General features: G+C 39.6%; 1 protein-coding gene across 4 annotated transcripts in view; it reads left to right on the plus strand.

Moving 5' to 3' along the window:
- Positions 1 to 23,491, plus strand: part of LOC126268203 (inositol polyphosphate-4-phosphatase type I A) — a 251,957-nt gene that overhangs the window by 103,345 nt on the left and 125,121 nt on the right. For all 4 annotated transcript variants that reach the window (XM_049973825.1, XM_049973826.1, XM_049973827.1 and 1 more), the window contains one exon: positions 7,532 to 8,001. In XM_049973825.1, coding sequence (XP_049829782.1) covers positions 7,532 to 8,001 — 470 coding nt within the window. The remainder of the gene's footprint in view (positions 1 to 7,531; positions 8,002 to 23,491) is intronic.

Raw genomic sequence — 23,491 nt, forward strand, 5'->3', positions numbered from 1 at the left:
CGCAGCTAGCGCCATTCGACGGCCAACACCGCGGTTCCTGGTGTGTCCGCTGCGCCGTGCGTGTGATAATTGCTTGTACAGCCCTCTCGCAGTGTCCGGAGCAAGTATGGTGGGTCTGACACACTGGTGTCAATGTGTTCTTTTTTCCATTTCCAGGAGTGTATTTCACATAGGTAATACATTATACATGAGAGATGATAGTAGCATGAATCATATCTTGGCCATACCCAAAGAGTCAATAAATCGGCAAAGATGGAAAACATAATTATTTCAGTGATTCATTAAGTGTGATGTCTGTGGTCATTACTTTTAATGAAAATTTGTACATAGGTTTTGTTTAAGTCACACAGAAATGAGCAATACCTATGCACTGTTTTCACACACAGTCATTGCACTTGCTGAAGTTCGTAGCAAGAGGATTGCATTATTCTGGCAGTTTGTGAAGAATACACTAAGTTGCATCAATCATGCAACTCGTGGTCACATGGTGTACCACCTTCACATGTCATCAGTGACATCGAACTGTAATCTGCCTCCGATCATTTATGGTATCTCTTCGCAAGGGAGACATGAACTGGCTCCCCTCTGTGTCATCCTCAGCAGCAGGGACACCTATCAAGATGCTGTGACCTGATGACGTATGTCACTGTTGAGCGGCATGCCCCCTTGGCACAGAGCACATTGAATTTGGATGGGCGCGTCTAAAGTTGACATTGCATCCTGCGGACACAGGCTTAGCATTAGGCCTTGGCTTGTCAGGTAGACCCAACCCTTTGATCTGCCACCTTCATTTGATACTGTGAAGCAGGGGGTTGGACTGAGCGGCCCCCTTCTTGCAGATCTGCTTTTGGCACTACTGGACGGAGCTGACCTGTTATTAGCACACCTGGGAAATCTGTCATTAGGCGCAGATGGCATGCTCTTAACCATAGAATCTCTAACAGGTACTGTCGGTTCACAAAGTTAATCTCAAATTGCGTGGAGAAACATCTCACGATAACATCATATAGGTATTACAGAATTTACAAAGGAAATTTCTACTGCTGACTTAAAACTAATACATGAGAAACTGCCCCAAAAATTGCTTTACAGTGTGGACCTTAATAAAATGAAATGAAACAAACAAGAAAACTTATATGAATAAATTATAAAGATTTCAAAAATTTTTAAACAATAAAAAGAAATGAATTTACTTCTCACAAGGTTACTTGTATGAACAAAATGTTACCAAGATTCACACATAAGCTCTTTTAACATTATTAGAATGAGACTTAAAATTTAGACAATAAACTTAAGTCTTACATAGTAAAGATAAAACATATTATTTATATTGAGAATTTGATCAGGATATGTCTTCTACAAGATATGGTAAGGAAATGGAGTGGATTCCGTGTTACTTCTACCTACAGAGACTGAGTGTTATTTACCACTAACTTTATTCCCATACACAAAGATCTACAGAGTTGGGACAATTTACTACAAACAGATGTAACTACTATAATACCTACATGCAAACAAAGATTTATTTTCATACCTAATAACAATGCTGTTCCTCTATGGTGTCCACATCTGCTGGTTTAAATGGTTTACTATTTGAAATGTAATGGAGGCCTTGCGACTTTTGTGTCTGGAGCATCTCCTTTTCCAGTGCATTTCCTTGTGGAATGTGCTTCATGCAATATGGACCACTGTACAAATTCAAAAATTTCTTGCCCAGGGCAAATTGTTTGTTGGACAGTTTATGGTTCTGGATCCAAACCTTTTGACCAATATGAAACTGAATCTTTCTAATGTTCTTTTTGTGAGCTTTGATTCTTGTCTCAGCTGCACTTTTAATGTTTCACATTGCAAAGTCCACAATTTCAGTATGCCTAAATCCCGATTCAGCAAGCCAAGAAACCATGTCCTTTACTTTACTTGGCCCTCTTTGGTTTTGAGTACCAAAACAGGAGGAAGCGTAGTCGTCCCATTCAGCAACTTATTCAGTATGTCCCAAATTGGTTTATATGTATGTCCCACTACCGGCGGTCACGATTGCAGTATATATAAAAGTGTTTCCCAATTTTCTTCATCCAGCGTTCACTAGGGTTAGTGGAAGCATGGTATAGTGAGATATACACTGGTTTAATTTTTCTGCTAGGTAGCATACACTCCCAGGACTTCAACCTAAATAGTGGTCCATTGGCAGAGATGACTTTCTTCACTGAACCCACTGAATTGGAGAATGCAGTTGGAACTGCCTTCCGCCATGGTTTTGCCCTAGTAGCACCAGGCACACACATTTCGATTTGAGCTCCACTACGACAAAAACACATTTAAAATCTGTCTTAGAGCATACTAGAGGACCAAAAATATCTACTTCAGCTAGAACTCAGAATAATGGGATTCAGTGATGCACCATATGACTCCATGGTTGATTGCTCTTGCTGGCAGTGCGTGCATGCGCTTAATTACTTTCTAAATACGACGAAGCATATTGTTAAAGTAGCAGGTTTCCACAGCCATAGGAAACATTTACATGCACCAAAGTGCCCGTAGCTTAAATGCACATACCAGACCTGTTCATTCACGAGTTCCTCTGGGATTACTAGCAGCCATTGGGACTTTTCTGGGGCTTGTCGTTTGAACAAGATCCCGTTCCAAACTAAATAAAGCAGACGAATTGCCACATTATCTTCATTGTGCCATTTCTCCTTTAAGTTGTTCAATACATTGTCCTTATCCTGCTCCTGTCTGATGTAACATAAGGATGTGAACGTGAAGTTTTCAAAAGCAACATTTTTTAAGGAAAAAACACTGGAGTTGTTTTCTCCAAACTTCTCCTCTCCCGCATGGTCTAATCTTAACGGTGTGTGCAACAGTACATCTGTGATCCCATTCTTTTCTCTAGAAATGTATTTGATAGTAAATTTCTAGGAGAAATAAAAACCTGCGGGACAATCTTCCATACCCCAGTTTTGTGCTCATTAAAAACTGCAGAGTGCAGTGGTCCCTGAACACGCTAGTCATTTGACCAAACAAAAAACTCTGGAATTTCTTGCATGGCCAGATGATTGCAAGTGCCTTAAGTTCCATGATAGAATGGTTTTTCTCTGAATGCAAGAGCACTCGTGCACACACACACGAGTATATACCTATCCTTTTTTCCCCCTAAGGTAAGTCTTTCCGCTCCCGGGATTGGAATGACTCCTTACCCTCTCCCTTAAAACCCACATCCTTTCATCTTTCCTTTTCCTTCCCTCTTTCCTTTTCCTTCCCTCTTTCCTGACAAAGCAGCCACCTGTTGCGAAAGCTCAAATTCTGTGTGTGTGTGTTTGTGTGTTTTATTCATTGTGCCTATCTACCGGCGCTTTCCCGCTTGGTAAGTCTTGGAATCTTTGAAACAAAGATTCCAAGACTTACCAAGCGGGAAAGCGCCGGTAGATAGGCACAATGAATAAAACACACACACACACACACACACACACACACACACACACACACACACACACACACACACACACACACATAGAATTTGAGCTTTCTCAACCGGCGGCTGCTTCGTCAGGAAAGAGGGAAGGAAAAGGAAAGATGAAAGGATGTGGGTTTTAAGGGAGAGGGTAAGGAGTCATTCCAATCCCGGGAGCGGAAAGACTTACCGTAGGGGAAAAAAAGGACAGGTGTACACTCGCACACACACACACACACATATCCATCCGCACATACACAGACACAAGACATAGGTATATACACGCGCGCGCGCACACACACACACACACACACACACACACACACACACACACACACACACACACACACACACACGCATATCCATCCATACATACACAGGCACCAGTGTCCGTGTCTGTGTATGTATGGATGGATATGCGTGTGTGTGTGTGTGTGTGTGCGCGCAAGTATATACCTATCCTCAGATCAGTAAACTGGTAGAAAAATCTGTTGAAACTCCTTCACTGAGTTGCAGTTGCCTGACTGAGTTGCAGTGGCCTGCTGTCCGCCGCCTTCATGCATACAGCTGGCTCACTTCCGAGGCACCCACACATCTATTCAATCTTGTGTGAGTTCAGCAAGATTGGAGGGGAAGGGAAAATTGGAAATGTTGTAACCAAGGCCTTGGATGAGTCCCATCTGAAGCATTCCAAAGCACTTCTAACTTTCTCACCAAGGGGAAATATTTAAAATCAAATCTGTGCATTTCCTCTCATGGAGATCTCTTGCGAGTGCTCCCATTTCGCTTTATTCTCCCCTAGCCTCGTCCAAATCAGTACTGTGCCTGATCTGTACTCATCCACCTGTGTTTACAGACACGTTCACTGCCCTCTGCATTGTACCTAAGTGTGCTACTCTCTCACAAAAGTCTGTCGCAATGTCCCTATGTTGTACGTTTGCTTCCCACTGAGCACGTTGAGCTTTCAGTGGTGATCTCCTCCCTACCCTCTCAACTAAGCTGATTGGTGCATTCGTGTCACAAATGTTGCTAATGAACAAATCCCATAACCTTCCGGTCTTGCTTGCAACCTCGGCTTCTAATATGTAGATCGCTTTGCTATTAGCATCCACTCGGTCACTAAAGCATTCCAGTACCTGTGCCGCTGTACTTTCCACAAGTGTATGCAGCTCCACATGTTCGTGCTTACATGACTCAGCTGACACAGAAATCCCCCGTAAGACTCTCTTCCTGCAGCTTAAGTTGTTGACTAGTGTGCAGCTGCCCCTCTTCCAAATTGCAAACATGCTGTTTGAGAATTTGAATCTGCTCCTTAAATTCCTGCAACTATATCATATTTCATCTTTACTGCAAAACCTGCCAGCTCCTAGTCCACTTCCTTAGAAAATTTTTATGACTTTCTTCTACCACCTTACGATTCTCCTCAGATAACTTTTATTACTTTCTTCTGACGCCTTATTATTCTCCTCAGATAATTTTTATTACTTTCTTCTGATGCCTTATGATTCTCCTCAGATAATTTTTTCTTACTTTCTTCTGATGCCTTATGGTTCTCCTCAGATAATTTTATATTCTTTCTTCTATCACCTTATGATTCTCCTCGGATAATTTTTATTACTCTTCTGATGCCTATGATTCTCTTCAGATAATATTCTTATTGGCTCTCTCTTATCAAATTGATGGTCTACTACAGGGTTGATCAGGGATTCAGCTGTACGTTCACTGCTATTACTTAAGGTCTTCCCTGCACTTTCCGACATGAAAGTGGGTGTTTTCTGTTTGTTTTCAAAACTTACATGTGTGGTATTGTTGCTAACGTTTCCAGTCGAAAACTGTTAATTGCCCTGCACTACATCAGAGATGTACGGAGTCCCTGCTACTATACTTCTGGGTTTGCTCGACCTCTGCAGCTGAACAATTACTGTGTTCCATCGTGTCAACATTTTTGCTATTGTTTTTGCTTTTGGACCAGGTACGAGTCGCCATAAGTAAAGCCCACTTCTGCAAAATGTCACTATAAAAAATCTGCAGCCACAGAAGTAAAAAAAATTATGGACGTCTAATTTCCTAAACAAGCAGTCAGAATATAAGTTTTTCACACAGTCTAAATACAAGTATCACACACAATTAAACAAAAGAATTCCAAAATATACAAAATACATATGTAAACGATACAGAACAGTGCAACTCTGACTCAAGAACGACGCTTAATCATGAGAAGAAATAGTCTTGGAACAATGCATAAGTTGCAATTAATACATCCTACCTTCCGACTGTTTCTCTACAGCTTCAGTCAATGTTGCATACAGGGTTGTCATATAAATGGTTAGTAAAGAGTGAATGGTTGTCTGGAAAATGATTTGCAAACAGAAACGGGGGGAAATTAGCCAACATGGAACTCTGCAGTCTACTGCAAGATTCGCGTGCCACAAAATTTTTCTAGGTCACCACTCAATTTAATTAAAATTGGGAAAATTTGATACAAGAACTGAATCAGTCACTGAATTGGTAAGCATAACTAACATGTTAATGTTAATAAAAAGATCCTAGTGAATATCTGGAAACAGGTTAAGTACAAATGATAAATCAAATAATTCAGAGCAAGCAGGAGCTTAAGCCTTTTCAAAAAGAATAAGATGAGCAGATAAAAATCTACAAATATAAGGTCTGCCTTTTGTGCTTCAGGAATGCCAGGTGGGATGTATTAAAAATAATCTTACATAAGGAGACAGGTTTGTGTGGGAAACTGTCATCATAGTTTAACATAGTTTATTAAAATAAAACATCATAGTAAAAATATACAAATTAATTCTAAATTCTGATCTGTCATTGGCTGAGGTGCATTGTGGTGATAAACGTAAAGGAAATCTTAGGTGCTGATGGGAAAAATTCAGACAAACCTATTATATTCGCACATGCATTTTACCCATCGCAGTAAGTCAAAGGCTCAGAGGTTCGTCCACATCCTTGTGATGTAATTATTGTGAATATGCATACTATGGAACTCTTTCCAAAAAGAAATTTATCTGCATCACCTCGCACATGAGAACAAGCTACAGAGGTGTGAAACACCTGCAAATACTGTTGAATATTCATGAACAAAGCAAAATCACAAAGATTCGTGAAAGTTAAAAGAAGACAAACATACACATCATAGACACAAATAGCAATAAAATATCATGTGCCATCAAGAATAAAACATGTATCCAAGTTTGTCCTGAATTAACACATGGTGAAATTACTACCACATTGCTTGAACAAAGCTACATAATCATAAAACTGAAACGAAATGAAAAGTAGAAGAAATGAACCACATACATACAAGGAAAGTTCACACATACATTCCAATTAAAAATCAGACAACTGAATTTTAAATCTGTGCTGGAGTAATGAACTACCTACATTGTGTGTCTGGTTACATGAAACAAGGATCAGAAAAACTTGCTAAATACAGGAAATATACTCGTGATTTCACTCTGAGAAATATGAGAGTTTGATTACCAAAATTTAGTAATGTCTTCAAATGCGTAAGCAAGCATGTTCTCTGCCAAAATTCAGACTAATTTAGACAAATGTGTAATGGAATTTCGGAAGTCAGTGTTGGCCACTAATCAGAACATGGGGATAAAAAACACTAAAAAGAAACCTTAAATTGGAAGGAGCAGAGGTAACAACTTGCTATGTGGTTGAGAAATTGAGTGGGCAACAGGCATTTAAATCTGAGTGACAGTTTCAGTATGGTTTATGTGCCTGACCATTACCCATTTCCTCAACTGTATGTTTATCTTTGCTCCTTCCATTTGGAGTGAGTGAGTGAGTTGCTTGCCAGTTAATTATATCTGCAGAGCAACATTGCTCTGCATTCTCACACATGTGAGACCCATGTAAGAAAATTACAGCTTGGTAGAATAATTATTGGACTGATATTTTGTCTAGAAATGTCGCTGCCATAAATCTAGGTGGTGGTGTAGAGCTCTTTCTGTTGTATAAGTACTTTGATCTTATAAATGTGCCTGTACATTTGTACCATTTTACTTGACATGCAGACTTATCGTGCTAACATTTGTTTTCTTTTGTTTGCAGATCCTTCAGAATTGCCACTTTGCGAGATATCATTGGCCTGTGATAATTTGCTTTGTGATGGTCATGGGCGCTCACCTAACCCTGTGCTTGCTGTGCATGTTTTCATACCATCAGAAAGGGTCTGGATGAAATATGGGAAAACAGAAGTGGTTGAGAGGAGCAGTAATCCATGCTTCCTTAACACCATCAGCTTCCGTGCTAGTGACGGCTTGGGTGCAGACACGAGAGTCCGTTTGACTGCTTTTGATGTTCGTGAACATGTGTCTCAAACAGCAATTCCCATTGGTTCAGCAATCGTCACTCTAGGGAAAATACAAGAAGCAGATCGTCTACGTATACCCCTACAATCAGCATCTGGTACTACTGTCGGTTTCCTGTCAATCAGTGTGTGGAACCTCGAACCTGAAGATAAGGGTGGGAGCACGGAGTCTACACCATGCCGTAGTGTGCCAGAGCATGAGGTTTCTGCGGTAAAGCATCTCATATTGCTTTATTTAATTAAAAAATTGCAAGTGAAATGCAAGTTGAAATTAATGTTTACAGAAATAGCTTGTAGCAGAAATCTAAGAAAAATTTTTCAGACTCACTACTTTTTACAATTAGAGTATCCAAAGAGAGAATTTCTAAAGCTCCTAAAAAAGAAAAGGGATTGTTGAGAACCAATAATGATTTATGACTGCTCGTCTACTGTGTGATTTCTCTTCTTTTGTACTGTCTTTTTGTTTATACTGCCCTTCCACTTTCAAGTTCTCTCTCTCTCTCTCTCTCTCTCTCTCTCTCTCTCTCTCTCTCTCTCTCTCTCTCTCTCTCTCCCCCCCCTCTCCCTCTCTCTCCCTCTCCCTCTCCCTCTAACCCCCCTCCCTCTCGCCCCTCCCTCCCTCTCCCCCTCCCCCCTCCCTTCCCTACTACTACTTCTCCCCCTTCCTCCTCCTCCTCCTCCTCCTCTCCCACCCTCTCCAAATATGACAACACTGTCTCCTAGATAAGTAATCTAAAATGTTCAGGATGCCTATTTCATTTTACAGAGGCAGCAAAATTTAAAGTACTTCTGCTGCTCACTGGAGCAGGAATTTGGAAGGATTGATTAGTAAATGCTACATCCAAGGAGTAATATATGTTATATCATTTTATAACATGCCCGACACCAAAATCTTCTTGCATCTGCAGGAGTTACATGGTGGATGAAGAGCTGTAGTGCATAGCATTACTCAGTGAGCCATGTTGTTCCTTTCCTTATCAGTCACTATTGTGTTGCATTTAGCTATCTCCTTCAACATGAGATCATATTAGTGTGCAACACTGGTTTATTAAAAGTGATTGAAATTCTTTTGCTGATGTACAGCTGTATTTTTTGACTTACTGTTGTTAAGCTTTTCATACATATATAAAAGTCTTTGTCGTTTCGCAGTACTATGTTTAAGAATTTATTAACGTCAAGTTCGAAGCCAGATTGAACACCATTTTGTTGGTTAGTGAAGCCCATCCTGTCTGTCTCTGACAGCAACACGATCCAATTTTGCTGCATTCTAGATAAATGTGCCCCTTAATAGTCTGTTCAATTAAGCAAAAGTGGCCATAAATTATAAGATGTCACTGAACATATTCACTTTCGTCAAGTCCAGAAGATAGTGCATGATAGTGCATGTTTTCTTCATGGCAGTTTCCCACATAGAGACCATTCAGAAAAAGAGCTGTATCTTTCCCACTACACACAAGGCCCTTATGGTTATCGTATTCTTATGTATAATGTTGGATACAAACTCAAGGCAATTTGGTTTTTCCTTAGGCATCAAAACTTGTAGCAGTATTTAATTGTGAGTGCCAGGGTCCTCCAAATGGATTGATAGTGAGATATTCAGCTCTATGCTTTCTCTGTTCACTAATTTGTATGAGAGTCAGGTACGTTCTAGATGATCTGTTGATTCACATTACAGAGACACCTTGCAGCTGTGAACTGGGCATAATGACTGAAGCTGCGCTCAGGGCATTTAAAACTTTGTTACAATGTGTTGTTACAATATTTGTTTATTTGCTACATTGTTGCCAGTCTCCTGCAATTTAAACACAGTTTGTATTCGTTCTCACTCAAATTATACTATCAACAGTTAATATTGTTTCCTATACATTGGCAGCTAATGGAAGTGCTTTTACTTTTACAATTAACATAATTCAGTTTACCATCACCATAAATATTTCTACAATTAATTAAGACCATCTACCTACCATACCTGTCTATATCTACCACTCATATATTGTACCACAAACATATTTCCTTTCTCTATCACATCTATTCACTATATCTATTTGAACTACTTTATGAACGGTAATATTGCAGTAGAATTTTTAACATACAATGTGTCCAAGCGTTACGAATCACCTCGAGGGAAATGATCTCTTGATACACAGTCAGCATGTACTCAATAAACGTTGTTCCTGTGAAACACAACTTGCCCTTTATTCTCACAAAGTAATGAGTGCTATCGACAGGGGATCTCAAATTGATTCCGTATTTGTAGATGTCCAGAAGGCTTTTGACACAGTTCCTCACAAGTGACTTCTAATCAAATTGTGTGTCCATGGAGTATCTTCTCAGTTATACTACTGGATTTGTGATTTCCTATCAGGAAGATCACAGTTTGTAGTAATTGATGGAAAGTCACCAAGGAAGTGAGATCTGGCGTTCCACAAGGAAGTGTTATCGGCACTCTGCTGTCCCTAATCTATGTGTAGCGTTTAGGAGACTATCTGAGCAGCAACCCTGGATTATTTGCAGATGAAGCTGTCATTTATCAACTAGTAAAATCATCAAAAGATCAAAATCAATTGCAAAATGATTTAGACAAGGTATCTGTATGGGGTGAAAAGTGGTAATTGATCCTAAATAATGAAAAGTGTGAGGTCATCCACATGGGTTCTAAAAGGAATCTATTAAACTTTGGTTACATGATGAATCACACAATTCTAAAGGCTGTCAATTTGACTAACCACATAGGAATTACAATTACAAACAGTTTAAATTGGAACAAACACATCAGTAATGTTGTGGGAAAGGCAAAACAAAGACTGTGTTTTATTGGCAAAACACTTCAGAGAGGCAACAGGTCTACTAAAGAGACTACCTACACTATGCTTGTCCATCCTCTGCCAGAGTACTGCTGTGCAGTATTGGATCATTATCAAATACAATTGATGGAGGACATCGAAAAAGCTCAAAGGAAGACTGCTCATCATTAAGCACGAGAGAGTGTGTCACTTGATGTGATACGCTAGCAGGAGTGACAGTAATTAAAACAATGGTGTGTTTTGTTGTGGTAAGATTTTAAGATTTTTTGCAAAATTTCAATCTCCATTGTTCTCCTCTAAACATGAAAAGCCGTCAGGCGTAATAACATGAGACTTGGGTGTGTGCTGATGACAGAAGGCATGAGTCACATTTCAGTGGTGTCGATGGAGTCTATCAGCAGGACGGGTTTCACTAGACATGGCCTGCACCTCAACAGGTATGGAAAGGGGAGCTTGTCAAAGCTTATAGGTGACAGCATAGGTGGGGTGGTGGGATCACTCATGGGAAAATTCCGGTAATTTTGGGTGTTAGAGCTGTACCTTTTTTAGATTGAAGTCAGCTGATAGGTATTCCTGCTTAAGGGAAGTCTCTCTGACAAAGAAACCACTTTCGACAAAGCTTAGGTATCCGATTAATGAGGGAATTAGTATATTTCATCAAAATATGAAGGGTGTTAGAGATAAAGTCAGTGAACTGCTTATAGATGTTGACTCTGAAATTATTTGTATATCTGAACACTTCTTAAAAAAGGAGATAATTCAGAGGCTTCCTTTACCAGGATACAGGTTGGCTGGCAGCTTTTCTAGGAGCTCTTTGCGGTGTGGGGGAGTAGTCATGTATGCGAAAAACAGTATCCCATTTGAGTCAATTAATGTTTCAAAGTACTGCATTGAAAAGGTGTTTGAATGTTGTGCAGGTGTGGTTAAATTTAGTGGAGCTAAACTTCTTACTGTTGTTATTTATAGATCCTCAGACTCCGATTTCACAACATTTTTGCTAAAGCTAGAGAAGGTTCTTGGTTCACTTTATAGGAAATACAAAAAGTTAGTTATATGTGGTGATTTCAATAGTAATTGTATAAGTGATTGTGCAGGGAAAAGGATGCTGGTTGTTGTTGTTGTTGTTGTTGTTGTTGTTGTTGTTGTTGTTGTCTTCAGTCCTGAGACTGGTTTGATGCAGCTCTCCATGCTACTCTATCCTGTGCAAGGTGCATCATCTCCCAGTACCTACTGCAACCTACATCCTTCTGAATCTGCTTAGTGTACTCATCTCTCGGTCTCCCTCTACGATTTTTACCCTCCACACTGCCCTCCAATGTTAAATTTGTGATCCCTTGATGCCTCAAAACATGTCCTACCAACCGATCCCTTCTTCTAGTCAAGTTGTGCCACAAACTTCTCTTCTCCCCAATCCTATTCAATACCTCCTCATTAGTTACGTGATCTATCCACCTTATCTTCAGTAATCTTCTGTAGCACTACATTTCGAAAGCTTCTATTCTCTTCTTGTCCAAACTAGTTATCGTCCATGTTTCACTTCCATACATGGCTACACTCCAAACAAATATTTTCAGAAACGACTTCCTGATACATAAATCTATATTCGATGTTAACAAATTTCTCTTCTTCAGAAACTCTTTCCTTGCCATTGCCAGTCTATATTTTATATCCTCTCTACTTCGACCATCATCAGTTATTTTACTTCCTAAATAGCAAAACTCCTTTTCTACTTTAAGTGTCTCATTTCCTAATCTAATTCCCTCAGCATCACCCGATTTAATTTGACTACATTCCATTATCCTCGTTTTGCTTTTGTTGATGTTCATCTTATATCCTCCTTTCAAGACGCTGTCCATTCCGTTCAACTGCTCTTCCAAGTTCTTTGCCCTCTCTGACAGAATTACAATGTCATCGGCGAACCTCAAAGTTTTTACTTCGTCTTCATGTATTTTAATACCTACTCCAAATTTTTCTTTTGTTTCCTTTACTGCTTGCTCAATATACAGATTGAATAACATCGGGGAGAGGCTACAACCCTGTCTCACTCCTTTCCCAACCACTGCTTCCCTTTCATGCCCCTCGACTCTTATGACTGCCATCTGGTTTCTGTACAAATTGTAAATAGCCTTTCGCTCCATGTATTTTACCCCTGCCACCTTTAGAATTTGAAAAAGAGTATTCCAGTCGACATTGTCAAAAGCTTTCTCTAAGTCTACAAATGCTAGAAACGTAGGTTTGCCTTTTCTTAATCTTTCTTCTATGATAAGTCGTAAGGTCAGTATTGCCTCACGTGTTCCAACATTTCGACGGAATCCAAACTGATCCTCCTCGAGGTCCGCATCTACCAGTTTTTCCATTAGTCTGTAAAGAATTCGCGTTAGTATTTTGCAGCTGTGACTTATTAAACTGATAGTTCGGTAATTTTCACATCTGTCAGCACCTGCTTTCTTTGGGTTTGGAATTATTATATTCTTCTTGAAGTCTGAGGGTATTTCGCCTGTCTCCTACATCTTGCTCACCAGCTGGTAGAGTTTTGTCATGACTGGCTCTCTCAAGGCCGTCAGTAGTTCTAATGGAATGTTGTCTACTCCGGGGGCCTTGTTTCGACTCAGGTCTTTCAGTGCTCTGTCAAACTCTTCACGCAGTATCGTATCTCCCATTTCGTCTTCATCTACATCCTCTTCCATTTCCATAATATTGTCCTCAAGTACATCGCCCTTGTATAAACCTTCTATATACTCCTTCCACCTTTCTGCCTTCCCTTCTTTGCTTAGAACTGGGTTGCCATCTGAGCTCTTGATATTCATGCACGTGGTTCTCTTCTCTCCAAAGGTCTCTTTAATTTTCCTGTAGGCAGTATCTATCTTACCCCTAGTGAGATAAGCTTCTACATCCTTACATTTGTCCTCTAGCCATCCCTGTTTAGCCATTTTGCACTTCCTGTCGAACTCATTTTTGAGACGTTTGTATTCCTTTTTGCCTGCTTCATTTACTGCATTTTTATATTTTCTCCTTTCATCAATTAAATTCAATATTTCTTCTGTTACCCAAGGATTTCTAGCAGCCCTCGTCTTTTTACCTACTTGATCCTCTGCTGCCTTCACTACTTCATCCCTCAGAGCTACCCATTCTTCTTCTACTGTATTTCTTTCCCCTATTCCTGTCAATTGTTCCCTTATGCTCTCCCTGAAACTCTGTACAACCTCTGGTTCTTTCAGTTTATCCAGGTCCCATCTCCTTAATTTCCCACATTTTTGCAGTTTCTTCAGTTTTAATCTACAGGTCATAACCAATAGATTGTGGTCAGAGTCCACATCTGCCCCTGGAAATGTCTTACAACTTAAAACCTGGTAGGAGACGAAGTACTGGCAGAAGTAAAGCTGTGAGTACCGGGCGTGAGTCATGTTTCGGTAGCTCAGATGGTAGAGCATTTGCCCGCGAAAGGCGAAGGTCCCGAGTTCGAGTCTCAGCCGGGCACACAGTTTTAATCTGCCAGGAAGTTTCATATCAGTGCACACTCCACTGCAGAGTGAAAATCTGATTCTGGAAACATTCCCCAGGCTGTGGCTAAGCCATGTCTCTGCAATATCCTTTCTTTCAGGAGTGCTAGTTCTGCGAGGTCCGCAGGAGAGCTTCTGTAAAGTTTGGAAGGTAGGAGACGAGGCAATGGCAGAAGTAAAAACTGTGAGTACCGGGTGTGAGTTGGGCTTCGGTAGCTCAGATGGTAGAACACTTGCCTGCGAAAGGCAAAGGTCCCGAGTTCGAGTCTTGGTCGGGCACACAGTTTTAATCTGCCAGGAAGTTTCATATCAGCGCACACTCCGCTGCAGAGTGAAAATCTCATTCTGGAATTATAGACCTATTTCTATGCCATTGGTGTTTGGTAAAGGTATCGAGAGGGTTGTATATACAAGGTTACTGGAGCATTTAAATTCACATAATTTGCTGTCAAATGTACAGTTTGGTTTTAGAAATGGCTTAACAACTGAAAATGGTATAGTCTCTTTTCTCTGTGAGGGTATTGGACGGATTAAATAAAAGGTTGCGAACGTTAGGTGTTTTCTTTGATTTAATGAAGGCTTTTTACTATGTTGGCCACAAAATATTACTGCAGAAGTTGGACCATTATGGAGTAAGGGGAGTAGCTTACAATTGGTTTGGCTCTTACTTTAAGAATAGAAAGCAGAAGGTAATTCTCCGCAATATTGAGAGTGGTAGTGATGTTCAGTCCCAATGGGAGACTGTTAAATGGGGCGTTCCCCAAGGGTCGGTGCTGGGGTGCTGCTGTTTCTTATTTATATAAATGCTATGCCTTCTAGTATTACAGGTGATTCAAAAATATTTCTGTTTGCTGATGACACCAGCTTTGTAGTGAAGGATCTTGTGTGTAATATTGAAACATTATCAAATAATGTAGTTCATGAAATAAGTTCGTGGCTTGTGGCGAATAATTTGACGCTAAATCACGGTAAGACTCAGTTTTTGCAGTTTCTAACTCACAATTCAACAAGAACTGATATTTTCATCAGACAGAATGGGCATATTATAAGCGAGATGGAACAGTTCAAGTTCCTAGGCGTTCGGATCGATAGTAAGCTGTTGTGGAAAGCCCATGTTCAGGATCTTGTTCAGAAACTAAATGCCGCTTTATTTACCATTAGAACAGTATCTGAAATAAGTGACATTTCAACACGAAAAGTAGTCTACTTCGCATAGTTTCATACGCTTATGTCATATGGTATTATTTTTTGGGGTAATTCTTCTGATTCAAAAAGGGTATTTTTGGCTCAAAAACAGGCTGTTCGAGCTATATGTGGTGTAAGTTCAAAAACCTCTTGTCGACCCATATTCAATAGTCTGGGAATTTTGACATTGCCCTCACAGTATATATTTTCTTTAATGTCGTTTGTTGTTAGCAATATTAGGTTCTTCCCAAGAGTTAGCAGCTTTCACTCAGTTAATACTAGACAGAAATCAAATCTGCATGTGGAATGCACTTCCTTGACTCTTGTGCAGAAAGGAGTGCAGTATTCTGCTGCATCCATTTTCAATAAGCTACAACAAGAACTCAAAAATCTTAGCAGTAGCCCAAACACTTTTAAGTCTAAGCTGAAGAGTTTCCTCATGGCTCACTCCTTCTATTCTGTTGAGGAGCTCCTGGAAGAGCTAAAAAATTAAGCAAATTCCAGTGTTATATTCTTGGTTTTCTTTATTTAAACTAACGACTTGTCGCCTGAATATGTTTCTTATATTTCATTTTATCTGTTTCTACAATCTACAACTGAATATGTTTCTTATATTTCATTTTATCTATTTCTACAATCGTATTATAATTTCATGTATTGACTCGTTCCATGACCACGGAGACTTCTCTTTAATGTGGTCCCACGGAACAATAAATAAATTTTTAAAAAAAATTTACATGACTGCTCTGCAGTTTACACTTAACATGCGTGGCAGAGGGTTCACTGAACCACTTTTACATTATTTCTCTATCGTTCCACTTTCTAGCAGTGCACGGGAAAAATGAACTCTTAAAACCTTCCATGGAAGCTCTGACCTCTCTAATTTTATTACAATGATCACTTTTCCCTATGGTGGTACACCTATCACTTTTCCCTGTGTATGTGGTACACCTACATAGGGCGAAGTGATCATTGTAACAAAATTAGAGAAATCAGAGCTCGCATGGAAGGATTTAAGTGTTCATTTTTCCCGTGCACTGCTAGAAAGTGGAATGACAGAGAAATAATGTAAAAGTGGTTCAGTGAACCCTCTGCCAGGCACATTAAGTGTGAACTGCACAGAAGTCATGTAAATGTAGATGTAGATCACCAGTTTTTGCCTGTAAGGCATTCAGTCGCTTCCCTGTCAGCAAGGCACTGCTGCTGGTTCGTTAGGCACTTATTCGCTTTTGTGATGGGACTCTGCCTCTGTTTTTGTCTCTTGGCTCAATTGTTGTAGCAGGCTACTTCCATGATCGGGGGGGGGGGGGGGGGGGGGGGACATTGTTATTAGCAGCAATGAGTAATGTTGCACATGCCAACCCACATCTCTTTGGTCCCAGTTCTTTGAATGATGAAAGCTGGGCCCATGATTACACTTCTGCTCTGATTTTGCAGTTATGTTAATTGTGTGTGTGCTGCAGCTTGTCTGTTTGCTGCAGCTGTTAACTTTTTTGTCTTTGAGGGAGTGCCTTCTGTCTCAACCGTCCTTAGTGCAGCAGATGCAGTTGATGATTAAGGTGTCATTCTACTAAAGCCTTTCATGAGATGGCAATGGGAGTGTTGTTCATGATCTGCAATGTACATAGGTACCTCATCTCATTCCCAGGATCTCTTTAATGTTTGGAGGGAAACCATAGGTGCATCTCACTGTGTGGTCATTGTCCCATAATTTCTGCAACATGATGAGAATCTCATTATGAACTTACTTTTTTTTCTTGTGATGTAATGCACATATCCCAAGTATTACCTACAATGACTCAACTTAGCACCAAGTGCTCTTGTCAACTGAAATAGTGTTCTGCATTGCACCTGGTTAACTGAATGTAGTGATACTGTGGGCAGAAGTCTGTGTGACCAAGTACCTTCGCAGTATACCATGATCACAGTTGGGATTGTTTTATGATATATATTGTTTTTTTGCAATGGCAGTTTATAATCATAACTTGCAAGGATACCGTTGTTGGTCTTTTCTTCTACACAATCTTTAAAACTTTTTTCACTGATCTGAAAAGATGCGTACTTTTTGGTTCCGAACTTTCTCTTTATGGACCTGTTGCTCAGTTTCATGATCAAGTCTCTTAAAACATTTTATTTTAATAACTTATATGTTCTTCTTTCAGGCACAACAAACCACTTATGTATGGTAATTATTGAGCAACTGTATTACATCCTTTATCCAAGTAACTTGTCAGAGTTTCTTTTCATAAGAATCATTGTCATTGACTATGAAAGTTTTGTTGTTTTGAAGCTTTTCTAATATCAGATACCAAGAGACAGGGCCACTTATGAATCCCTGTGAGCAGTTTTCTGAATTTTTAATGATGTCTCTAGACATTAAAGCATTGCTTCTATTTTTGGCAAAAGCTCCTAAAACGATTGTATAATCTTGTAGGCAGTCGAAGTCAATTCAGAATGGCATAAATTGATGGCCACCATAGGTTACTGAATGCCTGGTGATCATGGCAGCAACATAGTTATAAGTAGCAATTTTCTCTGGTTTTATTGTGTAATTTAAGGTGTGTTCCATTGACTTCCCACTAATGAGCTCATAGTGTAGGAAATTTACTATGAAGAAGTTGTTCCTCCTATTGTCTGTTAACATAGCAGCTACTCCAGCTGTTTCCCCTAAGGTACCGAGAAGGAAAATTTGCCCATACAACTTTGGTTGCAAGGATTTCTGCTTCTGTTTGGTGCCTCTCTGTTTAATTCCATTATTGTGTCGTAAAGTACTGTGCCTCTTCCATGCTGCACTGAATTAAACTGTGATACAGTAGTAACATGACATTTGCACCCATGGTGGTAGAATAATGGCTCTCTTTGACTAAGATAACTTACGTCTTTATTAAGTTACTCTGCATAGCAGTCTAGAGCATTATCTATGATATTGTGAGTTAGGATGTTTTTGTTGAATACTGCAAACTGCCCCAGCTTCGCATGGGTAGTACTAAGTATATACAGTTGAACGGCTAGGGTGCCGTACCAGTAAATTTGTTTATAAGCCACTGCTCAGAGTTATCTATAAAGTGCTGAAAACAATGAGTCCGGCCTCAGTGGCCGGAGACAGTCATTGTGTGTGTGTGTGTGTGTGTGTGTGTGTGTGTGTGTGTGACTGGATATGTCTTTGAATTTGTAGCATAATGTAGGGGAGTCTGTATGAGTGGATCTTGTCCAGAGGCCACAAATAAAATAAAATGAAACAGAAAGAAACACACGTGATCTAGATGTTTTGTCCATGACAAACCTTTGTGCACAGTGATTCATCGCTGAGATCCATTGCTGCAGTTCTTTGTGGCAGACGTATTTGCCCTACCATTTAAAGAACCATGTCTGCATCTAGGTTTGATTCAAAGGAAGCAGAATGCCGAATGCTGAGTTATCTTCACTCTTGAAAAAACTTTCTTTATGGAAACGAATCAGAGGTGCAGCCCCTGCTGAGGTAGTTTTTCAGAAAGTGTTTTACTTTTAGCAACAAAATTAAAAGTCAATGATTTTTTATTCACATGTGTTTTTGTTGGGCAATTTTTCTCAAATGGTAGTCTATGATACTTCGAAGTTATCTGCTGCTCAGTGTTTGAAGAATTTACAGTGAATTGGGCGAATTGCAATTGAAAATGTGAGGTAAGCAGAAATTGAGACTGAAATTATCATCTTTTTTCAAAATGCGTCATCTAACCATCTGTAGAAATGCTTCAAAATTTTGTACAGTCATCCACTGGGAGTTTCTGAATGCCATTCAATCATCTGCCTTTAAGGTGACAAGAAGATTATGTCCATGTCTATTTCTTTCTTTAAGAAGCTCAAAAACTGGTTGGTACACTGTAGGTTATAGGTTGGTACACTTTAGGTTATAAAGTGATGCACGTGAAATATAGCTTGATTTCAAAGTGTCCAAACAAGTAATAACTGAATATGTTAAGTTGCAGCCACATTTACTGTGTTGTGCTAAACATGTCACGTCTATTGTTGGTGCATCAAATGAAGCAGATCATTTTCACACACTGAGTTTGGCCATATCTGCATTGTGCTGCACAGAGCTGTCAATTTAATAAGTTCTACCATTGATCACAAGGAAACAGTAGCATTGTTTTCACATTGGCAGTTGATAAATTCATCATAGTTCAGCCAATTAGGTTGAAACGCATTGCCGTAAAAGAAAAATAGTAGTACACTTGGAAAGATGGTATCGATTTTGATTCAGTGATGGCTTATGCCGTCTGGAGGATAGTAGATGTACTGAAAATGGTTTCAACATAGTCTGCCAATAGATAGCATAGTGGCATAGCTACCAAGCACCATCTGTATCTACCCTTTAATGTTCAGAGCCAGAAGGTTTAGTATGGTGCCAACATGTGAAGCGAGCAGGCAACCATGCCGTGGAGACGTGGCAACCATGCCGTGGAGACGCACTCGTGTCCTGCAACCAACTGAGTGAATTTGAAAGAGGTCAAATTGTGGCCTTCCGAGTGGCAGGATGGTCCCCTTGGAGAACTGCCACACAAGTTGGATGTTCTACGTAAATTGTGCAGTGATGCTGTTATCGGTTACTGCATAATATTATCAGACTCGTAGGTGAGGCTCTGGACGTCCACCCACACAGGTGGCTGCTCATATTTTAAGGGCAGCAGTGGTAGATCGTACAGCTACCGCAGTACATATAAGAGGGCTTGTGAGCCCAAACGTGTCAACACAAACTGTTACGAGAGGGTTATTAGCAGTGGACTATGGGTATGCATAGCTCTTGCCCATCTTCCAGTCACACCACAGCATCAACATGCACAGCTAGACTGGTCCCATCAGAGGATCACTTGGAAGATGGAATGGTGCACCACAGACTTCAGTAATGGAAGCAGATTCTGCCTACACATAAGTGATGGTCGTTTGCGTGTACGTCATAGATCTGGTGAGTGCTGTCTTGTTGACTGCATTTGTCCAAGACAAGCTGGCCCTACCCTAGGCCTTATGGCCAGGGGTGCAATAAGCTGCAGGTCTTGTACACTTGCGGTGTTTATGGAGGGGATGCTAACCAGTGCCCCAGTATCTGCAGAATGTTGTTAGACCCATTTTCTTGCCGTACTTGCAACAGGAAGGTGATGGTTTGTTCCAACACGATAATGCTCGCCCACACACTGTCAGTGAAACTCAACATGCTCTGCAAGATGTGCAGCAACTTCCTTGGCTAGCATGATCTATGGATTTGTCTCGAATCAAGCATGCGTGGGATATGATGAGACAAGAAGTAACCTGTGCAACTCATCAACCAATAACTCTTACAGAACTATGTGAACAGGTCGAGCAGACGTGGCACAATGTATCTCAGGACAGAATTTGCCACTCATATAGTTGACTGGAATCCAGAGTTAGTGCCAGCATTGTCAGCCATAGAGGCCACACCACATACTGATATTGGTATTGCAGCATGGGTTGATACCAGGTACCTCAGAACTACTTGTACTATTGATTTGTAAATGTAATCATTTCAGGTGTTCCATATACACTGTGGCAACAATAAAACTTGAGTAAATTGGAAACTTATAAAAAGGTCTTGTATTTTTTTTCTAGCAGTGTATTTATAACCTACATACAAAAACCTTTCTCCTAAATTGGCCGACATATTATTAAAAACCATATCAAAATCCCTATGATAGTTCCTGAAAATAGCAGGGATATACAGAATGAGGCGAGTAGGGAATTTGAATTTATGTGTGTAGAGATGACTATCACTGTCATTGGTTTTCAAACCTGTGTGATGACTTGCAGTGTGACAGCATTCCATGGATTTTCATGGGCTGAGGCAGGAGTCTCCAAAATGCAGCCTGTGGGCTGCACCTGTCTTGCGAAGACATTTAATCCAGCTCACCCTTGAGTGAAAGTTTTTTAAAGTAACATGTGATTCTTTTTTAAACTCTAATAGAAACCTCTAGGAGCCTTCCAGCTCTCAAAGCATGTCAAAGTCAACATCAGGAGTGCACTGCCTGCAGGTGACTGTGACTTCTTGTTCTTGGCTGTGATTTGCTCAGATCACTGGTTTTTTTGGTTTCACCCTGTTTTATGTGTTAGTAGTCTGTTATTTCAAGTTTTTGTATGGAATCATGAGCGGTATGTCCATTGAAGCTAAAAAGATAAAAATTGAAGCTAAAAAGAGAAAAATGGATAGAGTGTTGTATCTTCAATGAAATATGGACTGGGAAATTGCCACTAAAAAGGAAAGAGAGAGAGAGAATCAAGGACAAGGTATGTGAAAGTGAATTGAAAATTAATTCGAAACATTGAAACGTAGACTTTGTTGTCAACAGAACATTTTTAGTAAATATTTTCAGGAAAGTGAAGCCGTTATGAAAGTGAGTGTATAATTAGCACATGAAATCGCCAAACACGTGAGGATGTTCATTGATGGTGATTGCCTGAAGAACTGTTTTGTGATAAAACCAAACAATGTAAAGTGGTTACTCTTTTAGCAAACACAATGGTGCATCGAGTTGAAGATGAAGATTCTAATTTACCAAATCAATTGCAAGAAAAGGCATCAAAGCTTGCTTGGTACTTAATATCCCCGGACTAAAATACAGACATCTTTGATGCTTTTAATGTCTTACCGGTTTTTTTTAAAAAAAAGAGGGGTTAACACTAACAAACATTTAATTCACTGGAGAACTTGCATGATGGTAACAGCAGGTGAGGATATCTTTCAAGGGGTACAGTTAACTTTAGCAGAGAAATACAACCTTCCTCTTTTTCATCAGCTGAAATGTATTACAACAGAACTTGTGAAAATGCAATGCATTCTTAATCAGGAAACATTTGTGCAAAGTCAGTTGATATGTCTTGTATGATGGAACTTGCAATTTCCATTGTCAATTTTATTTGTAGTCATAGGTCCAAACATCACCAACCCAAGTCTTGCCTAAAAGATGTGGAAATGTCAAGTTACCTCCCATCCCACATAACAGTAAGATGGTTAACCTGTGGCAGAATTTTGTCAAGCCTCTTTTCTTTTCGAACAGAGAAAAGAAAAACAATCCTTTGGAAATAAGTCACACAAAGAATGGCTATGGAAACTAGCTTTCATAACTTACAGATGTATTGCTCTCCATTTGAATGAAATGAATGAAAAACTTCAAGAGGAGGACAATATTATCTGTGACTTTTACATACACGTTAAAGCTTTCGGACAGAAACCGATACTCTCTGAACAAAATGTCAGGCAGGAAATTTTCTCACACTTCGCCAATTGCCAGTCATTGAAGGGTGAATATGGTTCAGGTTTTCCACTGTCTTTTGCCATGGGATTACGTGGTGATGTAAAGAAAGACTTCTTTTCCAAGTTCTCAGATTGAGATGCTCATTCTGAGGAAATCTAGATTTTCCAGAACTCCTTTTCATGTGAAGTGGAAGATGTTCAGGCAACACTGCAAATCGAAAGCATTGATCTACAAGCTTACAGCACCATAAAGGACTAATTTAATGTGAGGTTCTGGTCAAGACCAATGAGAAAATGGATTTTTTTTACATAATTCATATTCCTGAAGTATATAGATTATGCTTGCAAAAGAATTTTATGATTTTGAAAGTGTTTTAGAATTTATAGCATGTTGAATGGAACTTTGCACCAGCCGAAATAACAGGTGGTGCTAGTAGGCACTCGATGAGTTAGTCCAAGAAAAGATTCAACTGGTATATGAATTCCTGTACGATGAAGATTTGCTTTGGAAATGCACTGTTGCCATTGCATGAAATGATAATGAGAACTTCAGTGTGTGTGTTGGGAAACGTGTACCAAAACATCTTCATTGTGGGGCAAAAACTGCTGAAATAATGGTATATTCAGTGAAGGTTATTCATCTATTCTGAAGACTGTGAATGTGTTACAGATTGTCATGGAGATGCACAGAAAAAATTTTGCAGAGTTGTCTGACGACAGGAAACACATGTTTGCCGCATGTCAAGGATGACATTTTTTAAATTGAAAGATAATTAAATTTAGATGCCCTTAGTGATGAGAAGTTTTTTAAAATTTGAATTATTATTATTATTATTATTATTATTATTATTATTTTCATTGTTTGAACCTAGGAAAACATGGCAAGAAATTGACATGGTTTTCAAATAACTGCCCACTCCCCCTTTTTCTTTTTGAAGTAGTTTTCAAAACCTCATTGTGACAGTCCCCCAG

Source organism: Schistocerca gregaria, chromosome 4 (genome assembly GCF_023897955.1).
Source record: "Schistocerca gregaria isolate iqSchGreg1 chromosome 4, iqSchGreg1.2, whole genome shotgun sequence".
NCBI lineage: Eukaryota > Metazoa > Arthropoda > Insecta > Orthoptera > Acrididae > Schistocerca > Schistocerca gregaria.